The 18,452-nt window shown below is 45.6% G+C and overlaps 1 protein-coding gene across 4 annotated transcripts; it reads right to left on the bottom strand.

The window, feature by feature from the left end:
• Positions 1-166: 166 nt before the first annotated feature.
• ccdc120a (coiled-coil domain containing 120a) lies at positions 167-16,110 on the bottom strand. 4 transcript variants are annotated; one of them, XM_047039268.1, is made up of 12 exons: positions 15,806-16,110; positions 10,986-11,035; positions 8,031-8,163; positions 7,816-7,906; positions 7,539-7,669; positions 7,319-7,435; positions 7,012-7,186; positions 6,094-6,150; positions 5,703-5,841; positions 5,428-5,526; positions 4,116-5,303; positions 167-3,970 (listed from the first exon to the last, which is right to left on the bottom strand). In XM_047039268.1, the coding sequence occupies exons 3-12, from the start codon at positions 8,076-8,078 to the stop codon at positions 3,865-3,867; spliced, it is 2,151 nt and encodes a 716-aa protein (XP_046895224.1). In that variant the 5' UTR covers positions 8,079-8,163; positions 10,986-11,035; positions 15,806-16,110; the 3' UTR covers positions 167-3,864. The 4 variants fall into 4 exon arrangements, with proteins under 4 accessions (XP_046895224.1, XP_046895222.1, XP_046895225.1 ...); XM_047039266.1 differs by lacking the exon at positions 10,986-11,035; XM_047039269.1 differs by lacking the exon at positions 10,986-11,035 and having other exon boundaries at positions 5,703-5,820.
• Positions 16,111-18,452: the final 2,342 nt, after the last annotated feature.

The raw sequence follows: 18,452 nt of genomic DNA, 5'->3' as shown, positions 1-18,452 counted from the left end.
GCCTTCTCACTGCCTTTCATTGTGTTAATGATGTCTACAGACAACATTCAATTACCCCTAATATAATGTGTCAATACATTTGACATGTATTGTGTTGTTGATGGAAAAGCTCGATCATAGTGCATACAGCCTGGCAAAGGGCGCAGGAGATGTTTTCTAAAGATGAATTCAGACGCATAAACATTTAACATATTGCTTTAATTAAAAAAAGAAATTCCTTAGCTTTCCATACAATGCGTTTTCATTTCTCATAAGAATCATACACACAAACAAACCAACCGTTTGCACATATTTATGTGTGAGAAAAATAAGTACAAATAGCAGAAAAAATGACGGATAGAAAAAGCATACATATTTACACGGGTGCATTATGTGACTAAAGATCAGAAAGTCCACCAGATTTAAAAGGTCAGACCAAGTCAAGATCACAGCAGAAAGAAGTGAATCCAGAGAAAGAGGCTGGGTTCTACCTGTCCAAAACAGTCCAGTTACCTTGACCTCCTAATTCAATCAAAAAGTAATTCATAACATGATGGAATTCATGCTATATGACCACCTGGAGATTTACATTTACATTTTTTTTTTACATTTACAAAGAAAACCAAGTAGGGGCATGGAGAGAGAAAGCGAAAAGAGGGAGGGAGAGGGAAAGAAAGACAAGAGTGAGCTTGAGGAGGATGAAGTTACCAATGATGACATCATAAGGGAGCTGACATTAATGCTGTTCATGTACCATAGTCACTGATACACATCTTCAGTTCACCTGCACTAAGGTGTTGTAGAGATCAATCCCTTTGTAATACTGAATGTCTCTTTCTCTGGTATGTGATACTGTATATGCCTAGGTTACTTGATCTGAGTTGTCCTTAATTTTACGTTTTTTAATTCATGATTTCAGGCCAATATGTAAATGTGGTCCATTAGCCATGTGTCTGAGCTTAACTGTAAAATATAAAGGAATCTTATTAACAATCACAAAACAAGCATCACAAAAATGGATTTAGTTGGAGGGGACATTTTCATTAGCAAACTGTCAAACTCACTTTTAACACAGATCCCACTGTGTCGCATGAAGCACCTGTGCTCATAGTGCCAGATGATAGCACTGTTTTCACAGCAGTTTGGTCACGTTTTTACAAGTTTGGAAGCATATGTCACAAGTGTTATACAAAATAATGATAATTATCATTTTTCTACTCTTCGGAAGTGCAAAACACCACACAAATTGTGCTCAAACCAGAATTTACAGAGGCCATGAGCACCTGAGGGGGAGGATGGTCTAGTTTGTCAGAGGAAAACATTTTCTGATCTATTATTTAATCTATTCTACTCTATTTTGTTCTAATCAGTAGCTTGGTCATGAATACAAAATGTAAAAAGCAGAGCAGCTTTCAGTCAATCCTGAGACAAGCTTGGCAGCATTTGGCAAAATTGTTTGAATGTTGTATCCCTGGATATGCAGTATGCTCCACTGCTAGCATACTACACAACTAGCATGCGACACCACTACTTTACTACACTACTAGCATGCTACTCCACGAGCGAACTACACTACTAGCATACATCAATACTAGTTCTGTACTGTACTACTAACTACAAACTACTAACATGACCAGGAGAGACCCCACTTCCTTCAGAAGAGATTGATTGCTTCAGTCAGTATCACACCACGTGCTGTAGTACTGCAGTGCTCATTAGTAAGCAAAGCATGTAGACCTGGGATGAAAATACTGCAAGCTATATTCTAAGAAGCAAATGTAACCTCCTGTATTGCAGTCTTCAGCTTAGAAATAGATGTTAAGAAGGTACTTATAGTTCACATTTTTCTGCATGCGCTAGAGTGAAGAGATGTGGCACATACTCTAGGAACAAACGTAGAGACAGCAGATAATGTAATGAGTCGTACTACACATTGTCTCTCCTGTTTTGGTCTGAGAAGCCTCTTTTTGCTGGAATACCTGATTTACAATTAGGGGCTGGTGTAACAATTGTTTAAATTCATTATTTGAAAAAAGCAATAAAAAACCCTTATTGAAGTCACCTCCCACCCCGTACCCGCAAACCAGGGGCACAGCCACGGGGGGGCCTAGGCCCCCTCATGTACATGTCCACCCCCCAGATTTCTGATTGCTTACAATTAAAAATTAAGGAATTGTTGATATATTTATATATATTTTAGTGGCCGCCTCATTTTAAGATGGGACCCCCCAAAAGTAGAATTCTGGCCACGCCCTCGAACTCCTATCAGTATGCTTCTTCATTTGGGGACACACATTTGAGGACATACTGCACAACATGACAATGTTGTGCAGGCACAGTTGAATTTGCCTTTTGTTGCATTGCAATACAAGTCAAAGTATTATTCTAGCACTAATCGCAAAAACATTGGGAGCAACGTACAGAGAGTAGGGAAAAATGAGCAACACGATCCTTATGAAACAGCTCCATCTGAGTTCCTGACAAAGTCATTGCTTTGGGATACAAAGATTAGGGCAACAATTGTAAGGTTTCTATATGGCACAAGTCAAAGACAAGTAGTTTGGGTATTGATTAAGGTCATTGTAATCAGCAGTATTGAGTTAGACTTTCTTCTAAAGATGTATGCCTACTCTGAGATTTGATCTGCGGGTCATTTTTATCTACAGGATCAACTTCATGGATATCAAACAACGTTACTACCATTTACCCAAATGGCTGTATCTCATCAGTTGGTTGTTAGAAAGTTGATTGTTAATTTCTTTGAATTTTGGGGGGAAATTGTGCTTGTTTTTTCTAGTTAAAACACGAGGCCAAGTTGTTTGTTTTGTTTAGCCAGGTGTAATCACACACAACCTGATTTCAACTTAAATGGACTACTGTACAATATTGATAACAAATTTGTAATAGTGACATCACAATATGGTTTGGACTTCCTACCTTTATTAAGTGAGACCTGAGGAGACAATGCTGGTAATTTGGCTGACAAAGAGTGAAATTCGATTAACCGATCCTAAATAAGTCTTGTCATCATTAAAGCCATGGCATCTTACTAATGATTGTACTGGACTTTCCTGACTTTTCAGCCTTTCTAGGACTATAATGTGATTCTCAAGAATAAGAAAGATTATAATACAAAAGGGTATTTTCTGTGTATCAAAGCTCCATTAACATGCACAACTCTAATATTACTTAAATGCCACCTAGTGGTCAAGGAGAAAACATACACCAGCCAGCAGTAGCACTCTCTCTCTCTCTCTCTCTCTCTCTCTCTCTCTCTCTCTCTCTCTCTCTCTCTCTCTCTCAGTGACTCAGCTCAGTGAGCTTGACACTGTGCCAAGGAGTAATTGTGAGTCAAATTTCTCCTCATTACATTAAGTATCCAGGGAGGAAGGCTGCTAGAAATAGAGCAGTGTGACTAGAAGAAGCTGGTATTGTTTTGTAATTGTTTGAACAAACAGTTGATCACAACACATTATTGTAAAGAGAAACAGTCTTTTCCCCAGAGAAAGTCATCATTCATTAAACAAATAGCAGTGGACTGTGATGAAGCCAGATCCCCTGCCTTTGATGGTTGGATTGCTAGCTGGCTAGCTTGCCTGGCACATAAGAACACACCCTGGTTTTTCTCAGCTTCAGAAGTGAAAATAAATGACAACCTTATGCAATACAAATGAAAATACCCCTCAGAGAGAGAGAGAAAGGAACAAACCAATAACCTTTGTGTCAATTGCAGTCTCTTTTTCGACGTAGGATATTTTGTCTTTATCCAGAAGACAAATCAAATGTCTCTTTTTAATATGATTCACTTATGTGTCCAGACACATTCAATTTATTTCCAAGTTTATATGTCCTGCTCGTGAGACTAGCAAACTAGGGACTGGCCGGTTATACCAAGGTGCCAGGGCTTGGCTGGTCGCCATTAGCCCCCTTCAGACTCAGCTCCTGTAACTGGGTGGGAAGAATGTCCTGGTAGAGAGGCAGCTCTACAGACCTGGGGTAGAGGCAACAAGAACAAGGCCGGTTATGGAGACATGGCAGTATTACTATAAAGAGAAGGATTACATTAGAGACCAGTAATGGCCTGACCAGTGTTGGCCCAGTGGTACAGTATTTGTGGTGTGTATAATTGTACAAACCTGCCATGAAGGGGATGACCATGGAAGGTGGCAGAGTGGGGCAGGTGTGGGGTGGGGTTCTGGGTGGGGTAGGGTAGGTGTCCCTCCCCCTGGTAGGACTGCTGGTGTTGAAGCGTGTGGGGCTGGGAGGAGCAGTGCAGGGAAGCAGTGGTTCTTCTGCGGTGGGGGGCACCGTTTTCCTGACCCTTCCCAGACCCTGGACCTGTGCCTGGCCCCTGACCTCCTGACCCAGGGTGACCCAATGTGTTTCTGAGGTACCAGTCTCTCAGCCCCTCCAGCGCCAGAGCCTTGTGGAGGCTTCGCGTAGCATCCTCTGGTGTGGCAGCTTCCGAGGGGTACTGGGGGGGCCCACGGCCAAGCTGGGGGGGGGCTGAACTGGGCTGGTCCGGTTGTGGGTGTGGATGGGGGTAAGAGTTGGTGATGGGGTCTGGATAGGCAGAGAGGAGGAGGCCGTCCTGCTGGAGGGGGATGAAGGGGCCGCAAGACTTGGTACGAGTTACCTTCACCCTCCTGGGCTCACCTGGCTTCCCTCGCAGCATCAGGGGGCTGTAGGCTGGCGGGGCCCCTGAGAGATGCAGGCCCTGGGGCTGGGAGGAAGGGTACTGGGGCTGGCTGTGGGGCTGGGGTGGGAGTGGGGGTGGAGGCTGAGGGTAGCCATTGAAGTTAGTGGATACAGAGGCTGTCAGTCTGGCCTTGCCCTGGTTGTTACCCTGAGACTGTTGCCTCTGGAGCTGCTGGTTCTGTATTTTCTGTTGCTTGCCCCACACGTAGTCCATCAGGATCTCATTGTACCCCCCCGCCCCGCCTCCCCGACCACCCACGGAGGTGCGCATTCGGTGGGGCTCCCCATGGCCGTTCACCTGCCTCTCTGGGCTGCCCCGCTGGACCTGACGCAAACGGCCCTCCATTAACGCCTCAGAGCTTTTGTAGGGAGGCCCGCTCCTGGGGGGCATGGCTGGCCTCTGAACCTGGACCCCCACCCCAGGCCCCCCATCCTCCTCAGAGGTGTTACGGTCCAATAGAGCCTCAGAGCTGTTGCTACGGCCGGTAGATGCGTTACCATGGCCCTGGTCGCTGGGCTCCTGCAGGTGTCCGTCCTGATTGGGTAGAGGCTGTGTGTGGGGCTGGGCCTGGTGATTGTCTGACCAATGCAGCTTGAGTGCAACAGGACCTCCAGGGAAATCTGACCTGGAGGGGGGAGGAGACATAAGCACAGTGCTCATGTTAGGTACAATATGTGTAAAGGAGAAAAGTGCATAAGAATAAATCTCATGGATGTTATGGATGTAAATATGACATATGCAAAGCTGACCTGATGTTGACACCCTGGTTGGTCCGTGCGAGGAGGGGAGTGGCAGGAACACTCCTCCCCTCCAGGTTGGACACACTCCGAGGAAGAGAACGACTAGGACTGATCACACACACACACACATTGTAAGGATTCCCTATACCCACCACATCATGCCCAAGTCACTCAATCTCAACACCAATTATGATTACCACTCACTTTGTGATGAACCCAAAGCAGTGACTAAAATTATCTTCTAAAACAAGCTGGTAAAGGACAGCAATGTTTCTTGTTGTTACCTAACAGAGCTGGCTAGCGAGTTGCGTCGCGTCCTCATCTCATAGTAGACCTCCACCGGTGACAACTTCCTGCCAAGCCTGCAGTCTGGGTCTGCTGGCTGGCTCTCTGACCAATCATCTGGTAGGACAGGAGGTGTGACTGCATGAGTGTGTTAGAGAAAGACAAAAATGAAAAAAATATAATACATGAAATAAATACACAAATCAAGAAAGTGAGAGAAATATCGGGAAGACAGAGAAAGAAATTCAGATTGAACAATTTAACAAAATTCAGACAAAGGGGGAGGTAGGGGCATTCTGGAAATGGCTATTGAATGAGCTCTTTTTGCTTTAATTAAGCTACTAAGCAGTATTACACCATATTAACTTGTAACCTTGCCTACGGTCTTACCAGTGTCGTGTCCTGTGGAATCTGACATGGAGCTGCTTTCAGATCTGACTGTGTCATCTAGGGAACACAAACACAAACACACATGCGCACGGATACACACATGTTAGAAAACAAGTTGGTTGCCTGTCTGCCACCTGCCTATTGTCGTCTATCAGTCAGCATGTCTGTCTGTCTGACTGACTGACTGACTGTCTGTCTGTCTGTCCAGAGGTCTGTCCACAGTGATTATGCTGAGAGCTGCCCCAGAGAATAATAAGAGGAAGAGGAGTGCTGTTCCACACTTCCTTCTCTTCCTCTTCTTCCTCTTAACAATGCCCTTCCTTTGTCCCACAATGCTTTGCCTAGCATGCAGTTTTCCATGAAGGGAAGAGGAACCTGTTCCTGTTCCTGATATACTTTGTGACCCCTCAATACACACACGCACGCACGCACGCACACACTCACACACAAATACAGCCCAGCAGCAAGTTCCCACGGTAACAAAAGGTTCCGAAATCACCAGACCCATCCCTCATCCCATTACCTGGGACTTCCTCTCTGTTCCCTGGGAGTGCAAGGACTCACTACACTACCACCCTATCTCGCCAGACCCCAGCAGAAAAACTGTGGTGATGCTGCAGGAGAAGAACATAATGGGACTCATCTGGAGAAAGTCAGTGAAGCAGTGCTGATACTTACTCTACAGTATGTCATTTTGTACCAGATTCTCTAAAGGTGGAACTATTTCTTGAAAAAGCTTTGAAACTGGGGAGCTGGCAGGTGTGTTAGTGAGAGAAGAGGGGGGGGTGGGAGTGTTACCTGTGTGTTTGGGGTGTCATTGTGTGTTACCTGTGTGACTGGTGTGTCAGTGTGTGTTACCTGTGTGTTGGGTCAGTCAGTGTGTGTTACCTGTGTGTTGGGTCAGTCAGTGTGTGTTACCTGTGTGACAGCCCCTGTGGACGGTTCTCTTGCCGTGTGCTTGGTGCTGCTCTGACTCTGTGTGTCTGCGTAGGGCACTGCTGAACAGGGTCTTCTGCTGCTCTGACTCTGTGTGTCTGCGTAGGGCACTGCTGAACAGGGTCTTCTTCGGCTTACGATGGGGGGCCTCATCCTCCTGGACAACAGAGGAAGGATGGTCTCACATAGGCATCGCAGAGTATCTCTCTCTCTCTTTCATTTGTGTTCCGTCTCCTTCTCTCTCTCTCTCTCTCTCTCTTCATTCTGCAGTTCCCTGCTTCCTCCTCACCTCTGCTTTCAGGATGTTCTTGGCCCCATGGCGGGATGTACCAACTCGTCTCCTCACGTAGGGGGGCCTCTCTCCAGACTCTAGGGGGAACTCATTTGGAACCTCCCCCGTGAGCTCCTACGAGGAGAGGGAGACTTGTTATGGTGAAGATTACACTGTTGGGATCACTGTCTGTGACGGGTCGGGGGGGGGTGACGTGTGCGTGCGTGCGTGCACTGACCGCCTCCTGCAGACACACGCGCTTCAGCTCTGATACACGGGTGTTCAACAGGGTCTGCAAGCTCCGCCTCCTCTCCTGGAGCGCCGTCATACGCTCCGCCCTCTGCTTACTGTCCTGACTGACCAGCAGGTCTGCGGAGACAACGAGAGGAATTACCACATATACACACACACACACACACACATACACACACTCACATACTAATACAAATATCCAATTCTGTCAAAACCAGCTATCAAATCTTATATCACTGACCATCATTTCTGTTGTTACTTACCAGGTGCTGAGATCAGGTGACCTCTGACCTCCATGTCATGTGTCTCCCATGTGACCCGGCTGCTGTCACTATTCTCCAGGTGCCTGTTTACCTACAGCAGACCCATGCACGAGTGAGTGAGAGAAAGACGCAGACAGTGTGAGAATGTGTGTGTGTGAATGTGTGTGTGTGACTGTGTGAAAGGCTGTGTACTTGCAGTGCATGTGGCCTCTCACCTTACAATTGTACTCATAGGTGTTGCAGTAATTTGGGCTTGTGGCCATTCAATGCACCCTGGTGCGGAGTCACTGTGCTGCAGTACTCCACACCACCTGCCGAGGAAGCTCCTAAACAGTCAACGCCAGAGTCCTGAAATCGTAACAAACGAAAACAAATAGTCAGCAAGGGACACATTGTCTTCAAGGAAGGTTGTGAACCAACAGACTACACAGAGGACATTGTCTTCAAGGAAGGTTGTGAACCAACAGACTACACAGAGGAAAGCACACTAAATAGAATGCAAGAAACAAGTAGTCATACTTTTGAACAGTGACCAAACAAAAAAACTGCAACAGTGTTTTTTTTTATAAACAACTCTAGATGTTTGATTTTGGTATTAGAGTAACCATCACTGACTCGGGATTACATACCTATATATACAATGATTAAAGGAGATACAGTATATAATAGGATATACAAGATTTCGGTGATGAAAGAGAAAACAGATCAATCTCTGTAGACAAAACAAGATGTGTCTTATCAAGACAGTCGTGTGGTGATAAACACATACACACACAACACACCCATACCCACACACACACACACACACACACACCTGACCTAGTTCCCCACCCCTCTGGATGGCTCTGGGATAGCTGGGCACAGGAAGAGGAAAGCCAGGGACAGGAAATGGCTCGTAAAGAAGGAAGTGAGAGCAGGCAAGGAGTCAGACACAGGAGGGAGGGTTCTCACACTAGTAACCATCAACAACACACACACACTTACGCCAGCCAGATCATCCTGAAGTTAACGTCTCCCTGCGATCCCATCAGATACAGACCATAATAATACAGCACAATGCAACCTAGAGACTTGAACAATCTCTCTCGTCTGTGTGTATAACAGCCATAAACTCTCCACTTCCTGCAAAACAACTCTCCCTGGATCACCACATAGTCCACTCAGAACCACAGGGCCTGCCCTCCTCACAACAGCTGGTTCTGCTGAACTCTGTCATTCTTTCTGGACCCAACCAGACCCTGACAAGACCAGCCAGAACCAGCCAGAACCCACCAGAACCAACCAGAACCAGCCAGTCTTACCCCATACCAGCCTGATCCAGCCAGTTCCAACCAGAGCCAGCCAGTTCCAACCAGAGCCAGCCAAACCCAGCCAGGCCCAGCAAAGCCCATCCAGACAAACTCAGGCCAAGCCAGATCCAGCCATGACAAGCCAAGCCCATCCAGCCCAGCTAACCCTCACACATAAACACTGATTATGCCTGAGCTGTATGGTCTGAGTGGCTGAGCAGGAAAGCTTCTGTGTTGCTGTTCTAGGCTGTGGTTACACTGATCTGACAGGACACACACCCGGAGCAGAAGAATGTGCTGAGGACCTGTCTCTATGCCATTCAGACTCTGAAGAGAGAGAGAAAGAGAGAGAAGAGAGAGAGAGAGAGAGAGAGAGAGAGAGAGAGAGAGAGAGAGAGAGAGAGAGAGAGAGAGAGAGAGAGAGAGAGAGAGAGAGAGAGAGAGAGAGAGAGAGAGAGAGAGAGAGAAAGAGAGAGATAGAGAGAGAGATGGAAGATAAGTGACAAGAGGGAGGCAAAGAAAAGGCAATGTGTCTGATTGAGAAATTTGACAAAAAGGCACACAAATACTTGGTTGGGGTAGAGAAGGTGTCATATTTCAGTGGCTGCAATGTGGCCGTTACTAGCAAGGTAATTACTGGACCTTCCTGACATTTCCAACACAAGGACACAGGAACAGTTACTTCAGCTAGGTCACCTCACCAGCATACTGATGGCTGTTGCTACTTGTAACAATGCAACATTTACCAGCCTGTAAACTGTCAAATAGAAAGAGGGAATTTTACCAAAAGCATTATTTTATTTTATTACATTTCTACCAGTTGAATTCAGCTTTTAAAACGAGGAACTAATTAGATTCAGTCTTATATAAATCAGTGTAAAAATCATAGGTTCAGCAGTAATTTGATGATAAACGTGTTGTGGAAACACATACTAGTTTTTAAGGATTAGCAGTCATGAGAGAAACAGACACACACACGCACACACACATCTATACACACACACACACACAAACAGACAGCATGTGTCGACAGGGTCATGTTAAGACGCCTGACTGGACCAAATGGCAGGACAAATGTTCCAACTCCCCCACTCCTCTTCTCCATGCTCCCCACTCCTCCCTCTCACCACCTCTCTGGCATTCCACTGTCTTCTCTTGTTCATGTCAGTGCCTGCAGCCTAGCAGTGGTCCATACCATCACACACTGAGACCCAGGCTGTCCACTTCTCTGTGCTGCACACAAACATGACTCGAATTTGTACTCGTCTATCATCCTCTATGGTAAGAGGGGTTGTTTTGTTCTCTTGAGACAACACTGTGACAGATGTCAGACAGACAGACAGACAGACAGACAGACAGACATGTTCCTCCTCTCTCCTCTGAGTGTTCGACACAGAAATATTCCACCCAGCAACAATAAAGAGAAAACTCAGCACATTCTGGACCTGGTCCCACAAGGCTTGACACACACAGCCCTTCCACACTCACCCACACACACAACCCTCCACACACACATAAACACACATCCCTCTACACTCATTGTAACACATCAATGACATTATTTGACAGTAGATCTGTCTCTATGGAGACTGTGTTCCTATAGAACCTGAATCTGGCTGTGAGCACGTCTGGAGGCATCTGCGAATACACTGAATCAGCATCACAAAGACAAAGTGTGAAAAAAGGATTCCAGGTAGCTCTGCAGATGCCTCTCTTACACACACATTCCCCAGCAGATACTTAAGGTTCTATTTAGCTGGTTAGATGTGTCGACTGGTTGAGAGACAAACCTGAAGAAGCTACAGGTTAAACGTGTCATTCACCCTCATGCATTAGCATACTCATCTGCCTTCCGACATATAAAGACTTGTCATGTAAAACCTGATATTTAGTCTCCTCTCCTGGTTAGATGTTTCCTGTGGTCTGAATCCCTGTAAATAAAGAGGAAGAGATGGTCACACCGGTGACAATGCTAGCCCTCTCATTGTTTACTGAAGGTGAAAGGAGTCTGCTGGCTAGCATCCTGGCCCAGAGTCACCAATCAATAGCTGGCTACATTTCCAGACTCCTACACATGGTTGTACGGGGAGCGGCTCACACAGGAAGAAGATAGAAACTTTACCCAGCAACAAGCACATTTTTACATCAGTCAGCTTTGTTGTGTGGTTAAAGCTCAGCCTCCTAAATGTAAGGCTCATCGGTGGATGCTGTGTCAGCTATGCTATGTCCCTGTAATCAAGATGGACTCGACTGAAACAAGCATATGCATAGGATAGTAACTTTACCTAGCACTATATCTTTTTTTTCTTTTTTATACCAGAGCCAGCCAAGCTGTGCTGGTAGTTAACACTAACTCTGGACCATCCTGGCCCTCGTAGCTCGTCTTCCTCAATCATTTTTTACATCTGGACAATTGGGTGACACTAACTTTAGATAGAGCATCATGGTTTACGGCTCTTAAACAGTCCAACCTGGTTACCCTCCATTACCTCTACTTTGAGTGTCAAACACCTGTACCCCTCCCATCCTGTCACCCAACCGCTCTCCCCGCTGCTTCTCCCGCCATCATTACCGCCTCCCCCCACCCCCCACCCCCATCCCCCTCCCTCCCTGCCAACATGATCACTGTCGGGTGAGATGAGATGACAGAACGAGAGGTGAGAGAGGTATGGGTAAGAGTGACGCTTCATCTACTAATCTACAACATCGACCTCTCCCCTGAGGAAACTTCTGGAATCAAGCCCAGCTACCTGAACATCTGGTCAGCACATGCTCCGTGAGACCCATGTGCGTGGAGTCCTGCCGCTGGCCAGAGACACACACCGGAGCTGAGAACACTGGATGCTCAGGGACGCTCAGCCTGGAGGAACGTCCACACTGCCGAGGTAGCCTAAGAGCTAAAGTTACCCTCTCTAATGGATAACATGGCCCTTGTTTTCAGTCTCTGCGCAATTTAGCGGGGGCAGCTAGGTTAGCATCAAACAGCTCCTTGTTCATTACTGAACCACAAAGTGCTCAGAAGCACATTCCACACACAGAACATTGTGTCTGGACTACTGAACTAGCCGTTTATACAGACCCCACCATGGAAAGAGTATCAAAGGGATTCCTCTAAAACAGCTTTAGTCAGTACATTTGTGCATGTGTGAAAATGAAGCTCTAAGAACAAAGGGTGAGAACAGCAAAGTGATCCACTAAAAAGATCTCATGTCTGGACAGACCAGAGCAAAGTAAAACAGGGGCAGGGTAGGGCAAAGCAGGGTAGGGGAGGGCACACCAGAACAGCTGTAGCAGCCAAGCAGGTCAGGAGGCCATGGCAGGAACCTCCTGGAGGATTTATGACTTGTTGTTTTCATTTGGAAGATGAGAGGTTTTAAAAACCTGTGTACACAGCCTATAAGTCAAACCACAATACTATTACACCCAGATGAGAGAAGAGAATGAACAATGGGGTGAGGGAGAAAGGGAGGGAGTGAAAGAAAGGGGGAGGGATGGAGAGTTAATATAAGGGAGATGTGGAGATAGGGGTAGCAGGTCTATAGGGCTCAGGGATGAAAGAAGAGAGAGGGATGACAAGCATAAACAGAAAGAAAGAGCGTGTGTGCGTGCGTGAGTGAGAGACAGAGAGAGAGACAGAGAGAGAGAGAGAGAGAGAGAGAGAGAGAGAGAGAGAGAGAGAGGAGAGAGAGAGAGAGAGGAGGGAGGGAGAGGGGGGAGAGAGAGGGGATGGCGAGATACTGAAGCTGTTTAAAGATGAAGGACTGGGAAAACAAAGGGATATGAGGAAGGGTGTATAATAGCAAAAGAGGAGGAAAGACATGAAGGGAGCAAAGAAGAAAGAGAGGAGTGAGAGACATAGGAAAGATATGAATGAGCTATTTGACATGGTACGCTTTAATCCTTTTGAGGGTCGTAACAATAATAAGACAATTAAACAGTGGTAGTTCATGGACGGTTAAGTGAGAGACAGAGAGAGAGAGAGGGGGGAAGAGAGACACAGAGGGAGAGAGAGGGAGGGGGAGAGAGAGAGAGAGAGAGAGAGAGAGAGAGAGAGAGAGAGAGAGAGAGAGAGAGAGAGAGAGAGAGAGAGAGAGAGAGGAGGGTTGACTTAAACATGAGCAGCACAGTGAGAAGCTGCAGCTGGAGACTGGAGGATGCAAATAAGAGCGGATTTGAATATTCAAAGCCTGTGAGGGTTAGTGCGTGTGCGTGCACGTGTGTGTGTGTGATGCTAGAGTGGGTAGAAGGAAACTGGCACAAGCGTTCTCCTGGATCCTCTGTTACCATGGCTGAGAGACTGGAAGAGGGCAGGAAGAGGACACACACCACCACATCCTCCACCAGTCATGTTGCTGAGATGCATAGAGAATGTCATGTAGATGATTAAACTGTTCTTGTACAGTTGTTAATGTCCTATAGAGATGGGACACTGTACGGACCAGACATTATTATACTAGCCCAGTTCTGTTTCTTATGCCCTACTGAGAATGTCTCTTCTTCATTTATCTGAAAGGAAATGATTGATTAGATCTATGGCATAGTGCTTGAAGTAGTGAAAGAAATATGCTGATTTTCATTTATAAGAGAGGGACAGGGTTAGATAATTAGTAGAATACAGTTTGTGTGTGTGTGTGTGTGTGCACGCAGGGGGGTTGGGGCTGTGAGCCTCCCTTGACACACACACACACCACTTCCCACTGCTGAGCCTACACAAACCCAGATCCTCAGGACAAAATGCTGATCACACTGATAAAAAAAATAAACACAAACTTCACTTTTGGCTCTCAAATTGTGCATCGTTTAATGATGAGTTCTGGATTAGAAAATAAAAGAAACAGATGTACAGTGTAACATATGTAGTGTATGTGGTAGATTGTGTACATCGATATGCCATGATGAACAGCTGACTTGGAGGGAATCCACCCCCACACCCCTGAGGCTGCTGCTGTAAGTCAGACAGGCCTGAGGGAGACGGAGGAGGGGTCGAGCAGAGGGAAAGCTACCAGGGGCAGGACAGAGACAGGGAAAGGTAGAGAGAACAAGAGAGAGGGACAGAGGTTGAGAGAGAGAGAAAAGTGAAGAGATAGGTGGGGGGTGGGAGCAGGGTCATCTAGAGGTGTATGTGGATGTTGTATTCACAGCTGTCACCGCATGAATTACTAGTTGTCTCTAATGGCCATGTGTCTTCCAAGTGAGGTGTGCTGCACAAACAACAGACAACAGGCTGACAACCGACTGACAACAGGCAGTCAACAGATAGACAACATGCTGACAACATACAACACTCCAGCATTGAGGACAGGGCAGATGAACCTTCAGAAACGCCTATGCTGTAAAAGCTTGAAATGTAACAAAGAGACATTTCTGTGTCTTGGCTTTTTCCACACCTAATGCACATGCTTGGTCAGACTGTGAGCAGTCTCCTGTCTGCCTTTGTCATGTGAGTCAACTCATCTCCTAGATCCTTGGCTTGATTCTTTAAGCTATCAGAAACAACTCTGTCCTGAGAAAAAGACGCATTTTCCCAGGATTAGGGGAAGCTACTGAGTGTATTAGTTGCTCAAGTGATAAAGTTTCTTCTGTTGTTATCTCTGGGTAGCTCATGAACAACTCTAATCTGCACAGTTAGTCCACAAACCAGGTGGTAAAAAAAAACTGCTGGATACTGTCCTGGACGACAAACTACACCACAACTATTCCAAACACCACCAAGGTCATAAATAATGATAAGTTAATTACATCCGTGAATCCATGGCAACCACCCCAACACGTCCGCTTGGGGAGCCAATCAGACTGGATAGCGCGGCTCGAAAACGGTGCGTCATCGTGGCAGAGATGGCACCGGATGGAAAAAAAACATAATAATACATCTGAGCAGTCATGTTATTTTACATTGAAATTGCCCTACTGTGCCAAAGCTATCACAGTAACACTTAACACTGTCAGGTGCTGTGTCACACATGCAAACGCGGTGGCCGGTGTGACCCGGGACCATTGGCTGCTATCCCACAGGCCCTAGACTCAAGTGTTACAGGAATGTCTGCTGAACAAAGGTGGTGTTTGTGGTCGACCAGAGCTCTCCTAGGTGTGACAGGGTAGAAGTCACCGAGGGTGAAAGGTCATGCTGTACTGAGATAGTGCCAACACCACACACTGACCTTAGACTTGGATATGTAACATATACCAACATCACACATGCAGGACCATGGACCGCAGACTTAGACAACACACTACACGACCCAGGTCCATCACCTGGACAGAAACGTGTGTATCCAGGCAGAAACCGCAGTCATGAGGTCTAACTTGGAGGCTTCTCTATTAAGGAGTTGAAGAGGCTACCAATCTCTGACACTGATATACAGTCCACTTTATAAGGTGTCTAAAAGCAGTGAATATCTTACAAAAACCTTTTGCCTATACAAAGGTCATTGCCATTGAAAAAACACTACCTTACAACCATAAATGTTTAGGAACTACAACGTGACATAAACCTACAGGGTTTCCCTTTGCCGGGTCTACTTTGCAAGTTACCGTAGGCTGTCTGCCAAGTCGAAAAGATCTAACATTTCAGTTTGAAAACGTTTTAAACTTGTTCTGAATGACAGCTTGAGCTGCAGAACAACGAGCAACGCAATTCACTTTAAAAAATTGTGTATGTTGTATTTATTGCAAAAAAATCGTTATTATAGATGCGAGCTTACCTTGATAAACTATCTAAAGACTGTTAGGTTCACCATCGACGGATCGCTGGAGAGGGGAATAGGTTCAAACCAGGGCTGTGTCTGCTCTAATAACGCAGGTATGCATCAATTCCTTTGAAGTCATAATCCCCAAAAGGTCGTAAAAAGCATTATAAACATTCCGTCGCACTGTCACGTAGGTAAAGCATGAAACTGGATGATTGTAGTTACTGTAAAACCTTAAAAGTCAGAGGGTTTTCTTATGTTCCGTAGGCTATTCTCCGCGCAGTTGCGCCTCTTGGTGACTAAGCTTCGTTCAGGTTGGTATCCTCAGCAGCAAGCAGGCTCTGTTCGCCGGGGCGTAACCAACAAACGAAAAGGAGTAGCTATAAAAACACATTCATGAATAACTTTTTTGGTTGACTTTACGTATTTTAGAGAATGTGAGTGTCGTTACATTAAAAGGAAAGTAGCGTATATTACTATCAATGTATCATCAATATCTTTATTTTGGCATCGTAAACTTGTTTTATTAACAGGCTCCCTATCTTTGTCACTTGGTTTCGTCCTCCAAAGATGCTTGATCTACAGTATCTGCTATTACAAATATAAGTTTAATTTTAGGCAATTTGACAAAGCTCATTCAAAAAAACACTTTGGTTAGTTTAAGTCTTCATCGTATTTTTATTTATTGTTTTTACTTTGTGCTAGTGAATTAGTACTTTTCAAGTGAGGTTGCAATAAGTGTCATATATTGCGTTTGTATTGTTACGTTTTTTAACTCAAAAGATTCCGGTGACAATCTAAATTGTGTTTTAATCATTTGACTGAGATGACAGGACAGTCTTGGACGATTAAGGATGAGGAACCAACAGGGTAGCCCGTTCCCAGGCAATAAGGGCCATTGAAAGGACATGGATTTACAAATGAATTGTACCCTGCTTACAGTAGCTGCTTACCATTCACATTCAACGAAGAGGATTTGGCGGACTTTCGGTACGTTTGTTTGCATAATAGTTGCAGAGAGGCACTTAAATCAGTTTAAAGCACATTAAGCACTTGTAAATACGCCAGTCCATGTAGGCCACTTATTCGTTTTATGCATGCAATTTTTGGCCGAATGTCACACTCTTAGTATTCGCAGAACGGAGCAATACTTTTCTCTTAATATTTAAATTACAGTCAGAGTCAATATTTGTAACCGGGTTAAATTAAGAAAACTGGCCCCTGTCCTGGATGTCGGTCTCTCATAAACATAGTCATTTAAATGGCGACCTTTACTTAAGATCAATTGAAGGACTGCTGCACATGGAAATACATACTGTCAGATCTTCCTACTACTTTAGCTTGTCACAAGTCGGAGATAAAATAGCCAACATTACCCACACCGAAGGCCATGTGTTTGTGTGTTTTAAGCAGTGGCAATCCCAGCTATGTATGGACCAAAAGTGCCCTGGGTTTACTCAGGGTTGCTCTCTCTCTCTCTCTCTCTCTCTCTCTCTCTCTCTCTCTCTCTCTCTCTCTCTCTCTCTCTCTCTCTCCACACACACACACACACACACAAACACACACAACCGTGTGGGAATTCCGTGGCAACCCAGGGAGAATTCCAGGAAGGGCCAGGAGATGTTCTGTGTTCTGAAACCCTGCCTGACTTCCCCCCCATTCAAACACAGGGTATTCTCTGTGTGTGTGTGTGTGTGCATGGTGTGTGTGCGTGGTGTGTGCGTAAACATAGGGTTCAGACTGCCCTCAGCTCACACAAGTCCAGCGACAGTATGAACCCTGACTAAAGTGTATCCATCCATCACAGTACCAGACAGAGAACAACAACAACAACAACATCAACAGTACACAGTCCAAACACGCATGGATTTGCTTAACAGATCCGTATGTGATGGACTGTGCACACAGTGAATATCAGCAACAAAGTCCACCAGCTTGTAATCCTGAGTAGAACATCCCCTGTCCTCAGACAGAGTCAGGCGCAGGGTGGATGGGGCAGCAGGGTCCATGTCTTTCTGATGGATGTTTTGGGAAACAGAAGGACAAACAGACCGAGTGGTTTCAGACAGAGTTATTAGAGTTCAGATAATCCAGTGGAGGAGTTATCAACTACTACTAGGGCCTGCTGGCTCCAGCACGCACACACACACACACACACACACACACACACACACACACACACACACACACACACACACACACACGCGAGACAGAGAGAGCGAGCAATAGTGAGAGTGAGAGAGTATGTCCTGGTGTTATTAAGGCACCAAATGGTTGTGTTGCATTGGGGGAGGCCATCTGTTAAACAGATCATCCCACATGTACCCCTTTTCCTTTGGTCCATCTTTTTAGCCCTCTGTCTCCCAGGGGGTGACTAATGTCTGAAACGCTCAGTCATGGGTGTTAACTCCACAGCTACCCACACAGCCACGGCCATGGGGTCAAATAAGATGGTGGGCAGATCAGAGAAGCATTTCAATGTAAACTGTAAACTGATGGGGGGGAATAATATCTTTGACTATTGGTATTGTCTCAATTATCTAATTTCCCTACACAATATTACTAAAATAAAAAATCTTTTTTTAAGTCCATGTGTCCTGAAAATACAACAATAAATTAAAAGGCCAATTACAGATTGACATTATCGTTTCATCTATCAAAA

The sequence above is a fragment of the Hypomesus transpacificus genome, chromosome 18, assembly GCF_021917145.1.
Source record: "Hypomesus transpacificus isolate Combined female chromosome 18, fHypTra1, whole genome shotgun sequence".
NCBI classification, from domain to species: domain Eukaryota; kingdom Metazoa; phylum Chordata; class Actinopteri; order Osmeriformes; family Osmeridae; genus Hypomesus; species Hypomesus transpacificus.
This window is presented reverse-complemented; position numbering and strand designations above follow the sequence as displayed.

Bases quoted from the DNA above. Each gene is read 5' to 3' on its own strand.
- ccdc120a (XM_047039268.1), bottom strand. From the start codon at position 8,078: ATGGCCACAAGCCCAAATTACTGCAACACCTATGAGTACAATTGTAAG. The intron at 7,436-7,538 runs GTCAGTGCACGC...CTCTCCTCGTAG, and splicing joins GCGTGTGTCTGCAGGAGGCG to GAGCTCACGGGGGAGGTTCC. The intron at 5,842-6,093 runs GTAAGACCGTAG...ACACTCATGCAG, and splicing joins TTCCACAGGACACGACACTG to TCACACCTCCTGTCCTACCA.